This window comes from Phaseolus vulgaris, chromosome 5 (assembly GCF_000499845.2).
Source record: "Phaseolus vulgaris cultivar G19833 chromosome 5, P. vulgaris v2.0, whole genome shotgun sequence".
NCBI lineage: Eukaryota > Viridiplantae > Streptophyta > Magnoliopsida > Fabales > Fabaceae > Phaseolus > Phaseolus vulgaris.
Genome location: NC_023755.2, coordinates 17,998,603 through 18,013,401, shown reverse-complemented (window position 1 = coordinate 18,013,401; position 14,799 = coordinate 17,998,603). Strand labels below are relative to the sequence as shown.

General features: G+C 41.3%; 2 protein-coding genes across 2 annotated transcripts in view; one reads left to right on the top strand and one right to left on the bottom strand.

Annotated features, from left to right (window-relative positions):
* The window catches only part of LOC137835234 (probable leucine-rich repeat receptor-like serine/threonine-protein kinase At3g14840), a 39,241-nt gene extending 36,003 nt beyond the window's left edge, over nt 1–3,238 (bottom strand). The window contains exons 1-2 of the mRNA XM_068643638.1: nt 3,084–3,238; nt 2,240–2,372 (exon numbers count right to left, since the gene is read on the bottom strand). Of these exons, the coding sequence (XP_068499739.1) occupies nt 2,240–2,372; nt 3,084–3,198 (248 nt within the window). The 5' untranslated portion in view covers nt 3,199–3,238. The remainder of the gene's footprint in view (nt 1–2,239; nt 2,373–3,083) is intronic.
* Nucleotides 3,239–11,683: 8,445 nt separating this feature from the next.
* LOC137834059 (uncharacterized) lies at nt 11,684–12,115 on the top strand. The gene has a single exon (XM_068642124.1). It carries the CDS (start codon nt 11,684–11,686, stop codon nt 12,113–12,115), a length of 432 nt encoding a protein of 143 aa, XP_068498225.1.
* Nucleotides 12,116–14,799: the final 2,684 nt, after the last annotated feature.

Here is a 14,799-nt window from a genome sequence, read left to right as displayed (position 1 = left end):
ATGCTTTGACCAATCTTTTAATGCAATTTAAGAGTTTGTTAAGATTTGATAACAAACAACATCTTTGAATAAATTTAGAAAAACAAATTTGAGTAACAATCTTTTACAAGATTTTGAATAGAGATTTTGAGTTTTTCAAAGAGCTGAGATTACTTAGAGTTTGTGATTGACCGAAGTGTGTGGAATAGGATTCTGCTTGTATTGATTTCAGATTATCTTCTGTAACAAGTGTAATCCTTGTACTCTGTGAAACAAGTTTCGTTTCTGTGTTTGCTGAGATTGGTTGTGTGTTCTTGAGGGGATCAAGATCAGCAATCTTAGTGTTTGTGTGTTGGCCAAGAAGAGTGTGTGTCTTGAGGTGATCAAGGTCACTTTCTTGGTTGTGGTGTAAGTGATCAAGGTGTGGTTGCTTAGTGGATTTCCTCAGGGTTTCTGAGAAGACTGGATGTAGCTCTGGGTTTAGAGTGAACCAGTATAAACATCTGTGTGCAATCTCTCTATCCTTAATCTCTTTAAATTCAGTTTTGTTTGTTGTTTGCTGGTATAAACAACCGATTGTTTTTCTAGTACTGCAGCTTTTGCTTGCTGTTTTGGCAAACTGATTTCTTTATCAATTGTTTTCTTGAGAGAATTTCATTCTTGACTTAAAAGTTTGCGATAACCCTCTTTAAACAATTCACCCCCCTCTAGTTTAAAGCCATCCATTCTAACACTTTGCAGATGAGTATTGTGACTAGGTTGTGTAAACGCATAGTAAGTCAGGCTTGTTCGTTGAAAGAACGATCAAGCTCAGAAAGGTATAGTTATCCGACTACGAACTATGTGAAGCAATGCTTGGTAAGATCAAGGTATGTGACCCTTGCCCAAGCCTATGAAATACACATGGATACGCCGAGATTGAGCATTAGCTCGTAGTGGCTATGGGGTATAGTTCAGCAAAATGTTAGTTTTTTGTTAAGTTGGATTTTTGTTTTCTTCGTTACTCCATGTTAAAACGTGTTAGCTTAAGTGATAAGTTATCTGTAGGTGTAGTTGTTATACTAAAGCGCATGTGTATTAATAGTAGTTGTTATACTTAAGCTAGTCTAGGTTTGCTAAGTTAAGTAACGAGACATGCATTGGCTTAAGCTAGATAAGGTTTACTGAGTTATCACCTACCCACTGAGAAACCGTTATGTTAGCCGCCAAAGCACTCAAAAGCCTCTTCGCTTAACCAAAGATCATCTCGAGCCTGGGGGGCTTGTGTACTGGATAGGAGTGCTCAAAGGCTCGGGACCTCAGCTATTGGGTCTAAAGGGTGGGTCACGAGTTTGGCCCAGATGTTGGTCAACCCATTAAAGGTAATTAAGATAAAAAATAAAGAGATATTTTATCTATTGTGATATTATTCTGAAGATAAAAGATATAATTGTAATTGTTTAAGTCGGTTATCATATTATTCTGAAGATAAAAGATATAATAGTAATTATTTAAGTCTGTTATCATATTATTCTGAAGATAAAAGATAAAGAGATATTTGATCTGTTGTGATATTATTCTGAAGATAAAAGATAAAGAAATATTTTATCTGTTGTGATATTCTTTTGAATATGAAAGATATAATTGTTATTGTTTAAATCTGTTATCATATTATTCTCAAGATAAAAATATATTTTATCTCTTGTGATATGTTGCATGTTGGTTACATGATAATTAATAGCTGTTGAGAATAAAAGAGGAGCGTCGGGTGCACACGTAAAACAGAATGTTAGCCTGTGGTTAGCACCTGAAGACAATTGGTGACAAGTGGTTTTTCTATTAAGATAAAAGATTAAATATTTTTAGTTATGCTTCCAGTTGAGATTATATTCTTGTGAACGAAAGTTGTTACATGAATAGTTATAAAAGGGGCTTGAAACTCCAAGTGAAGGTATGTTGTTTCTAAATACTAGACTGAAACTGATTAATTTTTGGTAAGCTCTCACTGACTTGATCGTCGGAGTGTGATCAACAGGTGGAGCATCCTCTGTCTCAACGGAACCACATTCCAGTGCAACAAGAAGACGCAAATCAGTATCCAGAAGAGATAGGTTAGAACAGGAGTTTTTTACCCAGGTCAGCTAGCCGGTGAGAGCAATATCCAGTTCAAATTATTTTTGAATAATTTGAGTTATATTATTTTGAAAAAAAAAAAACCTAAATGGTTTCATTTACATATAAACTGTTCAAGAAAAAACTAGAGAATGAGTGAGAGACTTACATGTTGGTGACATGACAAACGGTGCCACCGTTATAGTCGCAATTGCATACTACTTCAGATGCCAAATTGCATGGATCGCTGAAATCCCAGTCGTTCTTCCCAAGTCTCTTAGCTATATCTTCCAGAGCTTTCACTGCCATAACAATATTTTCTCATGATGAAAGTATTAGGAACTGTGATATCTCACTTTGATCAATATTTAAGTTAGTTTCAGCTATGCCAGAAATAAAATAAAAAATTATGTACGAGTTTAAAGAAAAATTAATATCATATTGTCTGAACTCAAGCAAATAAGATAGCAACATAATTTTATTAAAATGAACTTTTTTTTCTTACCTACTAAAAAGGGTCTCTCTCTGCATATAATATATTGGTATAAAATCCAAAGAAATAAAAGTCAAACAGAATTCTATAAAACAAAAAACTAGCATATGAAAATAGAAAAAGGGAAAATTTATTTTCTGTTGCTCATGTTTCAGCTTTAATTTCTCCCATCCTCACCTCAAATAAACCAAATCATTCTTATACGTGAGCATGTAGCATTAGAAGCAAAAAGAATATAAATCTGAACAATTTTTTTTTCTTTTCTAATCACACTATATATATGTGTATTAATCTTTAATTAAAATTAGCATGTATTAATCTTAATGATGGAATAGATTATTAAGATTGGATTATGTAAAAGTTTTAGTGTCCACTCATAAAAAATCAGTTTTTGATGTGAATATTAGGGTAATTTACCTTACTACCAAACTCAACAAATTTTCATAGAAATAAAACAACACATAAACTAAGGCTCAGTTCGATAGTGATTTTAACAAACTATTGGAAGCTATTAACGTACCTTCATCCTGGGGCAGAGTGGCTCCAGAAGCAAAGGAGGAAAAACAAAAGGAAGCAATAAGGAAGAAGAAGAAGAAACAAGGGTTACTCATGCTTGCTCTTGCTGATAATTTCATGACTAAACGATTATTTAAGACTTAGAATTTATGAGAAGCAATTAAGTTATAGCAGAAACAGATATAAGTAACTATCTATCTACATATAGATATATATAGAAATATATATGAGGAGACAATGACAAGTGTGATTGGGAAACATGAGTTGAACTGGTCTAGGAATGAATAATCAAAGAAACTGATGACTAGAAAAACGAGTGTTGAAAAGTAAGTCAACTTCAGAATAGTTGCTAATTCATGATAATATTTTGATATAAAGGAATAAAAAAAATAATTATCCTCATTACGATATATGCGATTTTAATTTTAAGAAATACTATGTGTTAAAATAATACAAGCATTAGTCATGATTATCAATTTTGATTACTCTAAAAAAAATCACTAAATAAAATTAATTTAAAAAATAATTAATTACTATACTAAATAAATTAAATATTATTTTAAATAAATTAAAAATAATTATTAATATCTAAAATAATTTTTATTATTAATAAATAATTTTAAATTGATATTTAATTAAGTAACAAATTTGAAGTATCATTAGATACTATTTTTAAAATTATTATTTAAATTTCAGAGATTTTTTTTAGTTTATAAAATAATATCTAATTTAGTTAATATAATAATTTTTTTTTCTAAAATTAGTTTTTATTAATAATTTTTTTAATATTAACAATCCCATTACATACTTATTTTCATAATAAAATATTATTCTTATGTGAATTAATAAATTAAATAATAATAATATTATTATTATTATAAAATGTAAATAGGTTATATTTTGTTATAATATTTATTGTAAAAATAACTACATTTTTTTAATTTTTTTAAAAGTTTTACTGTGGAGATAATTGCAGCTATATTTAGATAATATATTTGAATATTATTTATTTTCTTATTTTATAATATAGTTTTTGCCTTTTGAAATTCATAGTTGATATTTTAAACACTACAAATGTTTGCATTCAATAAAAAAAAGACAATTGGTAGTTTTCACCAAACAGTGCTAACAGCACGCTGATTGGCACCATGCATCCCTAGAGGAGTTGCGGTCGATCCACAGCCTATGGCCTTTTCACACATGGGGGATTGACATCTTAGGTCTGTTTTTTTCTAGCAGTTCGTCAGATGAAGTACATGGCGGTAGCCATCGAGTACTTCAACAAGTGGGTAGAAGTTGCGTCTGTTGCACATATCACAGCCCACAAGGTTCAACACTTTGTGTGGAAGAACATAGTTTGTAGTTTTGGAATCCCAAAGCGTTTAGTGTCTGACAATGGCACCCAGTTTGCAAGTCAGCAGCTAGACAAACTATGCACAGAGCTTGGCATCAAGCAAGTGTTCGCCTCGGTAGAACACCTCCAGACGAATGGACAGGTCAAATCTGCTAACCGAGTCCTGCTCAGAGAGGCCTAAAGAAGAGGCTAGAGAAAGCCAAGGGAACTTGGGCAGACGAGGTTCCTAGAATTGTGTGGGCTTACCATACCACTACCCAATCCACCACCAAGGAGACACCTTTACAGGGAACCTAAAATAAAGAAAGAAAACAAATGCAATACTCAGAGGAGGAAGCACATGTGTTTTGAGGAAAAAAGCAAGGAAGCAAAAAACAGAGGTATTTGCGATCACAGATACGAGAAATATAAACAGTCCCAACGCAGTTATGAGCAGATTAAAGGCATTGAAATGGAAAACCACAGGTAGTCACAAGATAAAAAAAAATGTACCCTGAGATGATTGATGAAGGGAGGCAAGGAGGCTTGTTTGGAGAGGACAGAGCAGGGTGTTCAAAGCAGAATGTTCAAAGAGATGTGCAAAGAAGGGAATAACACAGTGAAGGGAGCGTAAAAATTGAAGGGTTACGGTATACGGGAAGCGCAAGCGGCAACATTTTCCAATCGTTGATGTGGCCACGTGTACGCTTGTGAGACGTCACCTCAAGGCACTGTGCACGTCGCGTCACTCACAAGACACGTAGGTCGTCATAGGCAAGCAATTAGCCTCTTCACTAGAACAAGTTCCAGTTCGAGCCTGGGGGGCTTGTGTACTGGACTAGAGCACTGGGCTCGGTGCTCAGGTGATCAGACATTGACACCTGTGTGGAGCAGGTTAGCTCGGTTGTCTGGTCAAGATAATGGGCCACGTAACGGGGCCCCAAGAATACATGTGTTGAAACCCGTAGTAAGGCCTGATCAGCGAAACTGCATATGGTGTGTATACATGATAATAAGTTATAAGAACTTATTAAAGTATGAACTTATCATTCGCTCTTTATATAATGTACTTTCTATATAGTACCTCTTTATCGACTGGACAATTAATTCTTCTCCCTCGGTCGTGCTTTCCTTTCTCTTATTCTTGTGTTTGGACTTTAACTTTCAGTTGGGAGTTTACCTACAAACAAATTTTCGATGCTCAAGTTAGTATTTGATATTTGGATGTAGTTAATGTAATAATAAAAAAGTAACTTACTCTTGTATAACATGTTTATTTTGTAGAGTTTGTAATGGACTTTATCATTAATAAAACGTATTTAATGTGTATCATCATAAAATTAAAACTACTTTATTTATCCCATATTTCATTTTTATCATAATATATTTATGCTAGCTGATCGAAGGAACTATCGGATTGCCTAACCGGTACATATAATATCTTTGAAAGTAATATAAGTTGACTAGAAAAAAATGTTTTAGTATATTTTATTAAAATTTAATTTGTATGGACTGCCATTACAATTTTTACAGTGTTGTATTGTATTTTATCAGTTAACCAAAAAATAATTTTAATGTAATTATTAAAAAAAGTTATTGTGAAATTCAATAAATATATTATATATAGTATGAATTAGAACGTAAACTATTTATTAATTATTTTTATTAAAAGATAAATAATATTATCTTAAATAATTCAATACATATGTGTGTATGTGATAAAAGCTTTCTAGTTTCTCTCCTATGATTTTTCCTTGTTTTGACTTTTCTTTGGTTGCCAACAATAAATGTGTGGGTCCTTCTAGTTTTCATCTTCATTTTATATTTATATTTTCTTGTCGTACATGGTTCTATGAAACTTCGTTCACTATAGTTGGTCCTAAATAAATTATAGTTAATTTATAGTATTGTGTTTTAAGCCGTGCAAGTTGATGACGCCATGCTGTTATTTATCTATTAATTTGAAAATTATTTATTTTTGAAATTTATACATTTAAAATATTTTATAAAAATTTAATAACTTTTTGTTATAATTAAAGATAATCAGTTAAATTGAAATTTAATTATAATGGATAATATGAATTACAAAGAAGTAAAAATAAAATGCATATAAATATATAAATATAAAGCAAGTTTGAATATAAAAAAAAAAATAGACATCAAAGTACAGATGATAAAATGAAGATAAATGAAACATAAACATCAATAAATAAACCTGAAAGAAGTAGAAATTGTAACTCACAGGATTTATTTTAAAATTATAATATATTTATTATACATATTTAGTTTGATAAAAATAAAATAATAATAAATAATTTTGGTTTATAAGTTATTATTATTGGAAAAAAAAATTATTATATTAAAAGAGACATTAGAAACATATTATTATATTATAAAGTAATTATAAAAAAATATTATAAAATTATATATATTAATTTTAATTATTATTATTATTATTTTATAATAATTTCAGATAATATAATGTATAGAGTTTGGAACATATTAAATAAAAAGAATTTCTTGTATAAATAAATCATAATATATTAGTTATAATAAATAATTTCAAATTTTAAAAATATAAATAATTCAAAATTTCTAAATAAATAAATTCTAAATGTAATAAGTGGTCTTTAGTGCAAAATTGCAACAATGTTGTACCGACCAGTCATCAAACATCGTTGACTGCTAGTAATGGTGGGCCAGTAAGCTGGGTCCTACAAACGGCATGAGCCAGTGTCTCGCAAGCGGCACGAGCCTGGGAGCCGACTAGTGGTCAGATGTCGATCACCAGGATGTCCCGACGTCTCTTCGACAACAGAGTAAGGTCGATGTGACATCGGACATCGGTGATTCAAACAGCAGAATTGGACCATGAAAGGTGGGTCCCAGAAAACACATCAGTTATCAATAATACCATCCAGAGTTAAGGGAAAAGCTCTAGCTCACGGAGAGTCTATGCATGTGGTGTGAATAGCGCATTCAGGCGCAACACAAGTAAAGAACCACTGGAGGCACTAAGGCCCGTTAGGGTTACGTTTCCAGGAGCAGGTTGCATGCATAACACGTGAACAGTTATGGCACCCCCAGGACGGATGGCCCCAGAGATTAGGTGCACAAGTTAGTACCCAGGTGGCCATTCCGTTAGAGATTACACTCTAGTGAGGGAGCCTTATGTGCTAGATTGCACTAAGATTGGGTAATAGCGGTGCAAGGGCATACCTCCAGAAACCCTAAGTGTGGGTAACGGAAACAACGAAAACCCTATACTATATAAAGGGTAGTAAGAAAACCCCCAAAGGTACGCAGTTCTTGAGACTATAACACACATTTTGTTTCTTTGCCCCAGTATTGACTTGAGCGTCAGAATGCAAACGGCCTCTAGGGCGCCCCTTTGTCTTTGCAGGTACAAAGTGTTTCGATCCAAGGAGGGCACAAACCTAGGCGGAGATAAGCAAGCGCGTGATCATCGTTAGAATCCTCTGGCAAGTGAGTCAACCGCAGGAACATGCACGCCCTTCAGGAAACGATGGCGGCATCCAGAATGGAGCAGGAACGCATCCAGGTTGACCTGGCTGCGTCGCAAGCAAGGAACGAAGAGCTTCGCAGGACCAACGAGGAACTGCGTAGGAATTTGCAGCAGGCTGGGGAACGTGCGGTGGATGAGCGAGCCCCGCCTACGCCACCCAGGGCTTTCCCAATGCCATTTTCGCAGGCGATCATGGACGTCGTGATACCCACCACGTTCGTAGGTCCTAAAGCCACCTTTACAGGTGTAGAGGACCCAAAGGCTCATCTCACGGCCTTCCACACCTAGATGATGCTATCTAGGGCTCAGATGCAGTGCATTGCAAACTGTTCATGAGCACGCTGACAGGCACAACGCTGGATTGGTTCGTCAGCCTCCATGATGGGCACGTAACATCGTTTGCGCAGTTTTCTACGTTGTTCAGGGAGCAATACATAGCCAATCGGCCTCCCCCGCCAGTCTCTTACGATCTTTTCGACATACGACAGTACCAAGGAGAGTCCTCGAAGGACTACCTCAACCGATTCGGGGCACAGGTGGTGAGGCTGCACACCAAGGACGAGGACATGATGGTTCACGCTTTAGAGAAGGGAATCATGCCAGGACCCTTCAGTGAGTCACTCATTATGTGTCGTCCCAAAACCTTATGCGAGATTAGGCGTCAAGCGGTAGGCCATATCGTCGCGGAAGGGGAACTCACCGAGAAGCACAGAAACATTATCCCCACCTGCCGTGAGGGCCAAGTTGAGCTCAGCCCATGAGGGTAGATGAGGCGACGACAGAGAAGAAGGCCCCAACGAAGCAGCAGCCCTACGAGCCCAGGAAGCCCCAAATCAGGGGGCGTGCGAGGGAGGATGTGCCCCCAAGGCACAACTTCCTAGTAAAATTGAAGGAGCTGATCGCTACTCCCAACATAGCGTAGAGACTGAAGATGCCCGCGAAAACTGACAAGAGGTTGGGGCCTAACAAGAACTTTTAAAAATGCTTGTCACTGCTTGTCACTCGGACACCAATTGAATGAACTGGTGAAGAATGGTTTCCTGAAGGACTACTTGCTGGAACCGCAGAGAGTCTAGGCGTTGGCAGCGCCAGGGGGTGATAAGGGGAACGATATGCCCATTCATGGTGAAATTCACACCATTTCAAGAGGTTTCTTGGGCGGAGGATGCACCGCTTCTCAGCGAAAGAAGTATGCACGAGCGGTGATGACGGTAGAGGTGCAAGAGGCAGACTAGGCCCTTGACATCGACCTCGTCTTCACCAAGGCCGACCTCCGAGATGTTGTCCCCCACGACAATGACCCAGTGGTGATCTTGGTAGTGACAACAGGGAGGAAGGTGCATCGTGTTCTGGTGGACCAGGGAAGCTCTCTAGACGTTATGTTCTGGTCGACCTTCAACAAATTATAGTTGTCTCCCGACCAGTTGAGGCCTTACACCGGCTTCTTGTATGGGTTTGCTGGAGACCAGGTAGAAGTGCGTTAGCACATAGAGTTGAGAACCACCTTCACGGATGGTGTCACTTCCCGCAGAGAACATTAGATACCTTGTTGTTAACGCTCCCTCAGCCTACAACATACTATTGAGCAGACCTACCCTGAACAGACTGAGAACGATAACATCGACAAGGCACATGAAGATGAAACTACCTTCCTTGGGGGGAACAATGATCACCATCAAATTAGACCAAAAGGAGGCTAAGAGGTGCTACGAGAATAGCCTCAAAACAAAGAGAGGGGTGTTCACTGTCACCACCCGGGCCCCAAGTGAAGAAAGGGTCGCCCCTGCGGAGGTCGCCAGGGAAAGGCAACCCGAACCAGCTGGGCTTGCCCTGGAGAAGGAGATCGGTGGCAGAATGTTCAAACTTGGCAAGTCTCTAGGCCAAGGAACGCAGGACCAGATTGCCGAGGTCATAGCACAACACCTGGATGCCTTCGCATGGTCCGCCTCGGACATGCCTGGCATAGACCCTAACTTCCTATGCCATCGACTTACAATGGACCCTCAGGTCCGACCTGTTCGCCAGAGGAGGAGAAAGTTCAACGAAAAGAGGCGTAAAGTCATCAAAGAAGAGACATGGAAGTTGCTAAGTGTCGGCCACATCAGGAAGATTTAGTACCCCGAGAGGCTGGAAAACGTGGTGCTGGTGAAGAAAGCCAACGGGAAGTGGAGGATGTGCATAGACTTCACAGACCTCAACAAGGCCTGCCCGAAGGACTCCTACCCCCTACCAAGCATTGATGCTTTGGTAGACAGTGCCTCGGGTTGCAGGTTGCTCAGCTTCCTGGATGCCTTTTCTGGGTACAACCAGATCAAGATGCATCCCAGGGACAAGTGCAAGACGGCGTTCGTGACAGAGCTGTCTTGCTATTGTTACACAGTGATGCCCTTTGGGCTGAAAAACGCAGGTGCCACCTACCAGAGGCTGATGGACAGGGTACTCGCGCCCATGATAGGGCGGAATGTACATGCCTACGTGGATGATATGGTGGTGATCTCGCAGGTGAAAGATCAGCACGTGGCTGATTTAAAAGAGCTATTCACCATGATAGCCAAATATAGATTGAAGCTGAACCCTGACAAGTGTGTGTTCGGGGTGGAAGCAGGCAAGTTCTTAGGCTTCCTACTCACCGAGCGTGGGATAGAGGCGAACCATGAGAAGTGCGCCACAATCCTCATAATAAGAAGCCCGGTCTCAGTCAAGGAGGTGCAATAGTTGACAGGGCGGATGGCCGCTCTATCTAGATTCGTATCAGCTGGCGGGGACAAGGGTCATCCCTATTTCCAGTACCTGAGGAGGAACAGTAGGTTCATCTAGTGCGAAGAGGCGTTCCTCAAGCTGAAGGAGTACTTGGCCAGTCCCCCGGTGTTATGCAAACCGCAGCTGGGTACACCGCTTCGCCTATACTTTGCGGTCACCGATCGGGCGATCAGTTCGGTCCTTGTACAAGAACAAGACCAAGTACAGAAGCCAATATACTTTGTGAGCAAAGTATTGTAGGGGCCTGAGGTTAGGTACTTGGCCCTAGAGAAGGCAACTCTGGCAGTGGTGTTCTTAGGAAGGAGACTTCACCACTACTTCCAGAGCTTTACTGTGGTTGTGATGACAGACCTTCCTATTCGCAAGGTCTTGTAGAAGTCAGACGTTCGGGAAGAATGGTACGTTGGGCAGTAGAGCTATCAGAGTTCGACGTACAGTACGAGCCCAGAGGCCCTATGAAAGGCCAAGTTTATGCTAACTTTGTGGTAGAGCTCTCCTCGGCAGATGCACACGGGTGCTCTCTGTAGATGGGTCCTCTAACCAACAAGGCAACGGAGCGGGCGTCATCCTGGAAGGGCCGAATGGACTGTTGATCGAGCAGGCCCTACGGTTTGCCTTCAAGGCCAATAACAACCAGGCAGAGTATGAAGCCCTGATCGCTGGAATACTGTTAGCCAAGGAGATGGGTGCGCAGAGTTTGTTGGCGAAGAGTGACTCCCTACTGGTTACAGGCCAAGTAATAGGAGAATACCAGGCCAAAGACCCTCAAATGGCCGCCTACCTAGAGTATGTCCAAGTTTTGAAGAGGTCGTTCACGGTGTTCGGGCTGGTACATGTCTCTAGAGAACAGAATGCCCGAGCTAACTTGCTAGCAAAGCTCTCCAATTCAGGCAAGGGGGGCAGATAGAAGACAGTCATCCAGGAAACCCTGAAGACACCTTGAACCTTCACTGCGGACAATCTGGTAGGGATCCATCAAGTTAGCATGTCAGAAGGGAGAGAGAGGAGTCATCGGTCGTTGACTCAGGAGACATTGAAAACGTCCAGGATAAGCACATACACAGTTCTTGGGGAAGAGTCATTGCAGGTCTACGTGGTGGAAGGAGGAGAAACCTGGATGATGCCCTACAAGCGTTACGTGGCTGATGGAATACTCCCGTTGAAACCCACAGAGGCCAGGAAAATAAAGAAAAATTTGACCAAGTACACCCTCATTGACGGAGAGTTGTTCAGACACGGGTTCACCCACCCTATCCTGGTATGTGTAAGTGGCGAGCAGTGTGCACGAATAATGGAAGAACTCCACGAAGGGATATGCGGGAGTCATATCGGTGGTCGATCTCTAGCATCGAAGGCCATTCGTGCGGGATACTATTGTCCGACCATAAGGGAAGACTACACGAAGTACGCACAATAGTGCAAGCAATGTTAGTAACATGCTGATTGGCACAAGGCGCCACCAGAAGAGCTCAAATTGATTTACAGCCCTTAGTCGTTCCATACCCAAGGAATCGATATATTGGGACCTTTCACTTTGGCGATATGGCAGATGAAGTACCTCGTGGTAGCCATAGAGTATTTCACGAAGTGGATAGAGGCCGAGCCAGTGGCGCAGATCATGACCCACAAGATTTAGCACTTCGTGTGGAAGAATATAGTATGCCGCTTTGGAGTACCAAAACGGTTGGTGTTTGATAATGACACCCAGTTCGCAAGCCAACAGCTGGAAAAGTTGTGTACATAAATAGGGACAAAGTAGGTGTTTGCATCAGTCGAGCACCCTCAGACGAATGGGTAGGTTGAGTCTGCCAACCGAGTCCGGCTGAGAGGTCTGAAGAGAAGGCTGGAGAAGGTCAAAGGGACCTGCACAAAAGAAGTCCCTAGAATTGTGTGGACTTACCACACCACTCCCCAGTCCACCACCAGAGAAACACCCTTCAGCTTGGTGTATGGGTTGGACGTGATGATTCCCGTAGAGATCTAGGAGAACTCGCCACGCTTCCAGAACTTCGTGGCTGAAGAGTCCAATGAAGAGAGAAAGGTGAATCTGGAACTACTGGATGAAGTAAGAAAGTAAGCAAGAATCAAAGCTGAAGCCTTGAAGAGAAGGGTGGAGTACAAGTACAGCTCCAAGCTGAGATCTCGCCAGTTCCAGGTCGCCGACCTAGTGATGCGAAAGGCCCACCTGTACCAACTAGAGAATAAGTTGTCCCCCAAGTGGACTGGTCCTTTCAGGGTGACAGAGGCCCTTGGGAATGGAGCATACAGGCTTGAGACGTTAGAGGGCGGCGCGACTCCTCGTACATGGAATGCGACCAACCTCGTACATACTATTTTTCCCTTCCAAGGGTTTTTTAGCGAGGTCACCCAATAAAATTTCAGTTGAAGTATATTCTTGAATATTTTGTACAATGCAGTTACGAACCATTCACCTGGGTTAGAAGTCTCGAGATCAAGAAAGGCAGGTTCGTAGAGAACACCTCCCCCTTGAGTGAAAACGCCAAGGTTGAACAGTATGGTTCGCCAGTAAAATCCTCTCACGCCTTTGAGCGAAGATGAGGTCAGCTACGAACCGTTCACTTGGGTTAGAAGTCTCAGGACTGGGGAAGGTAGGTTCACAGAGGACACCTCCCCCCATCCTCGAGTGAAAACACCAAGGTTGAACAATAGGGTTCGCCAGTAAGACCCTCCCTTAACTTCACATAGCAAGGGCGAGGTCAGTTACGAACTTTCCCCATGGGTTAGAAGTCTCAAGGGAGGGCATGACGATTCGTAGAGAACGCCTCCCCCTTTGAGTGAGAACGCCAAGGGTGAGAAGTATGATTCTCCAATTAAAATCCTCATCTGCCCCGGTGGGGTAAGGATGAGGTCAGTTATGAACCTTTCCCCATGGTTTAGAAGTCTCAAGGGAGGGTAGGACGGTTCATAGTGAACGCCTCCCACTTTGAGTAAGAACGCCAGGGCTGGGAAATATGGTTCACCAGTTAAATCCTCCCTTGACTTCATACAACAAGGGTGAGGTCAATTATTAAAACCCTCTCTTGACTTCATACAACAAGGACGAGGTCAGTTACGAGATTCTCCTTGGGCTAGAAGTCTTGAGACTAGGTAGGATGGTTCGCAGAGAACGCCTCCCTCTTGAGTGAGAGCGTTGTGATGGAGACAGTATGGTCCAATGGTTGAACCCTTCTCTACCCCAGCGTGGTCAGATCGAGGTCCTGGAAGCATTTGAGGGCATGTTGGAGTACAACAGGGAGCTCAGGGGCGGGGGGCACTTGGTCACCCCCAGGAGCGCTCTCCCCACCGCCTTCGAGCGCGATGAGTCCGCAAGGAGATGAGGCACTTTGGGGATGGTCTCTGAATGAAAGGGGGCGGTCGTCGGTAGCAGAGAGTGAGCTCGACGCGACGCCCATCCTTGGCCTCTTGAAGATGAGGCCCTCCTCAGTGTCCTCGTCCTCGGAATCAATTGCCACTACCCCTTTATTCTTATCAGTGGGGGCGGGACTGGGCGAATCTTGTATAACGGATAGAGGACCAGCGGGGGCTGAGCAGCCTGCACCAGTGAGTAACGTTTAGTGATGAGAAATCAGCTCAGCCAGCCTATTCCCCGTCTCTTCGTTCAGCACCATGCCTGCACCAAGACATGAAACATGAGAAAATAATCCGACACAGTATACAAGAAGCACAAGAGCCACAATATGCAAAGGGTAAACCAGTGGATGCACAAGCTAGAGAAGACCAAGCACATGATGTGTAAACTAACAACAAATATGCAAAGTAAGGCGGGAGAAAAGTAGAAACAAGTACCAATGTAGCCCTTGAGGTTTGAGGAGCTATACTCGTACTTAATCAATTGGGCGATGTTAAACACCGCTCCCAAGCTCGTGAGGACCTGGCACAATTCGCGATCAGGGGGAGTCAGTTCCTTGAGACCCCTGGGCTTCTTGAACTTTAGCTTCCCCACCCAGTAGAGTGGGAACCCATCTAGCAGGGTGGGGTCATGGGCGCTGCAGCACACCTTGAAGAACTTCCCTTTGAAGCCCTTATAATATTGCTAGAAGAGGGTTAGCAGGATTCTCCTCGCCACCCCGATGAAGCTTA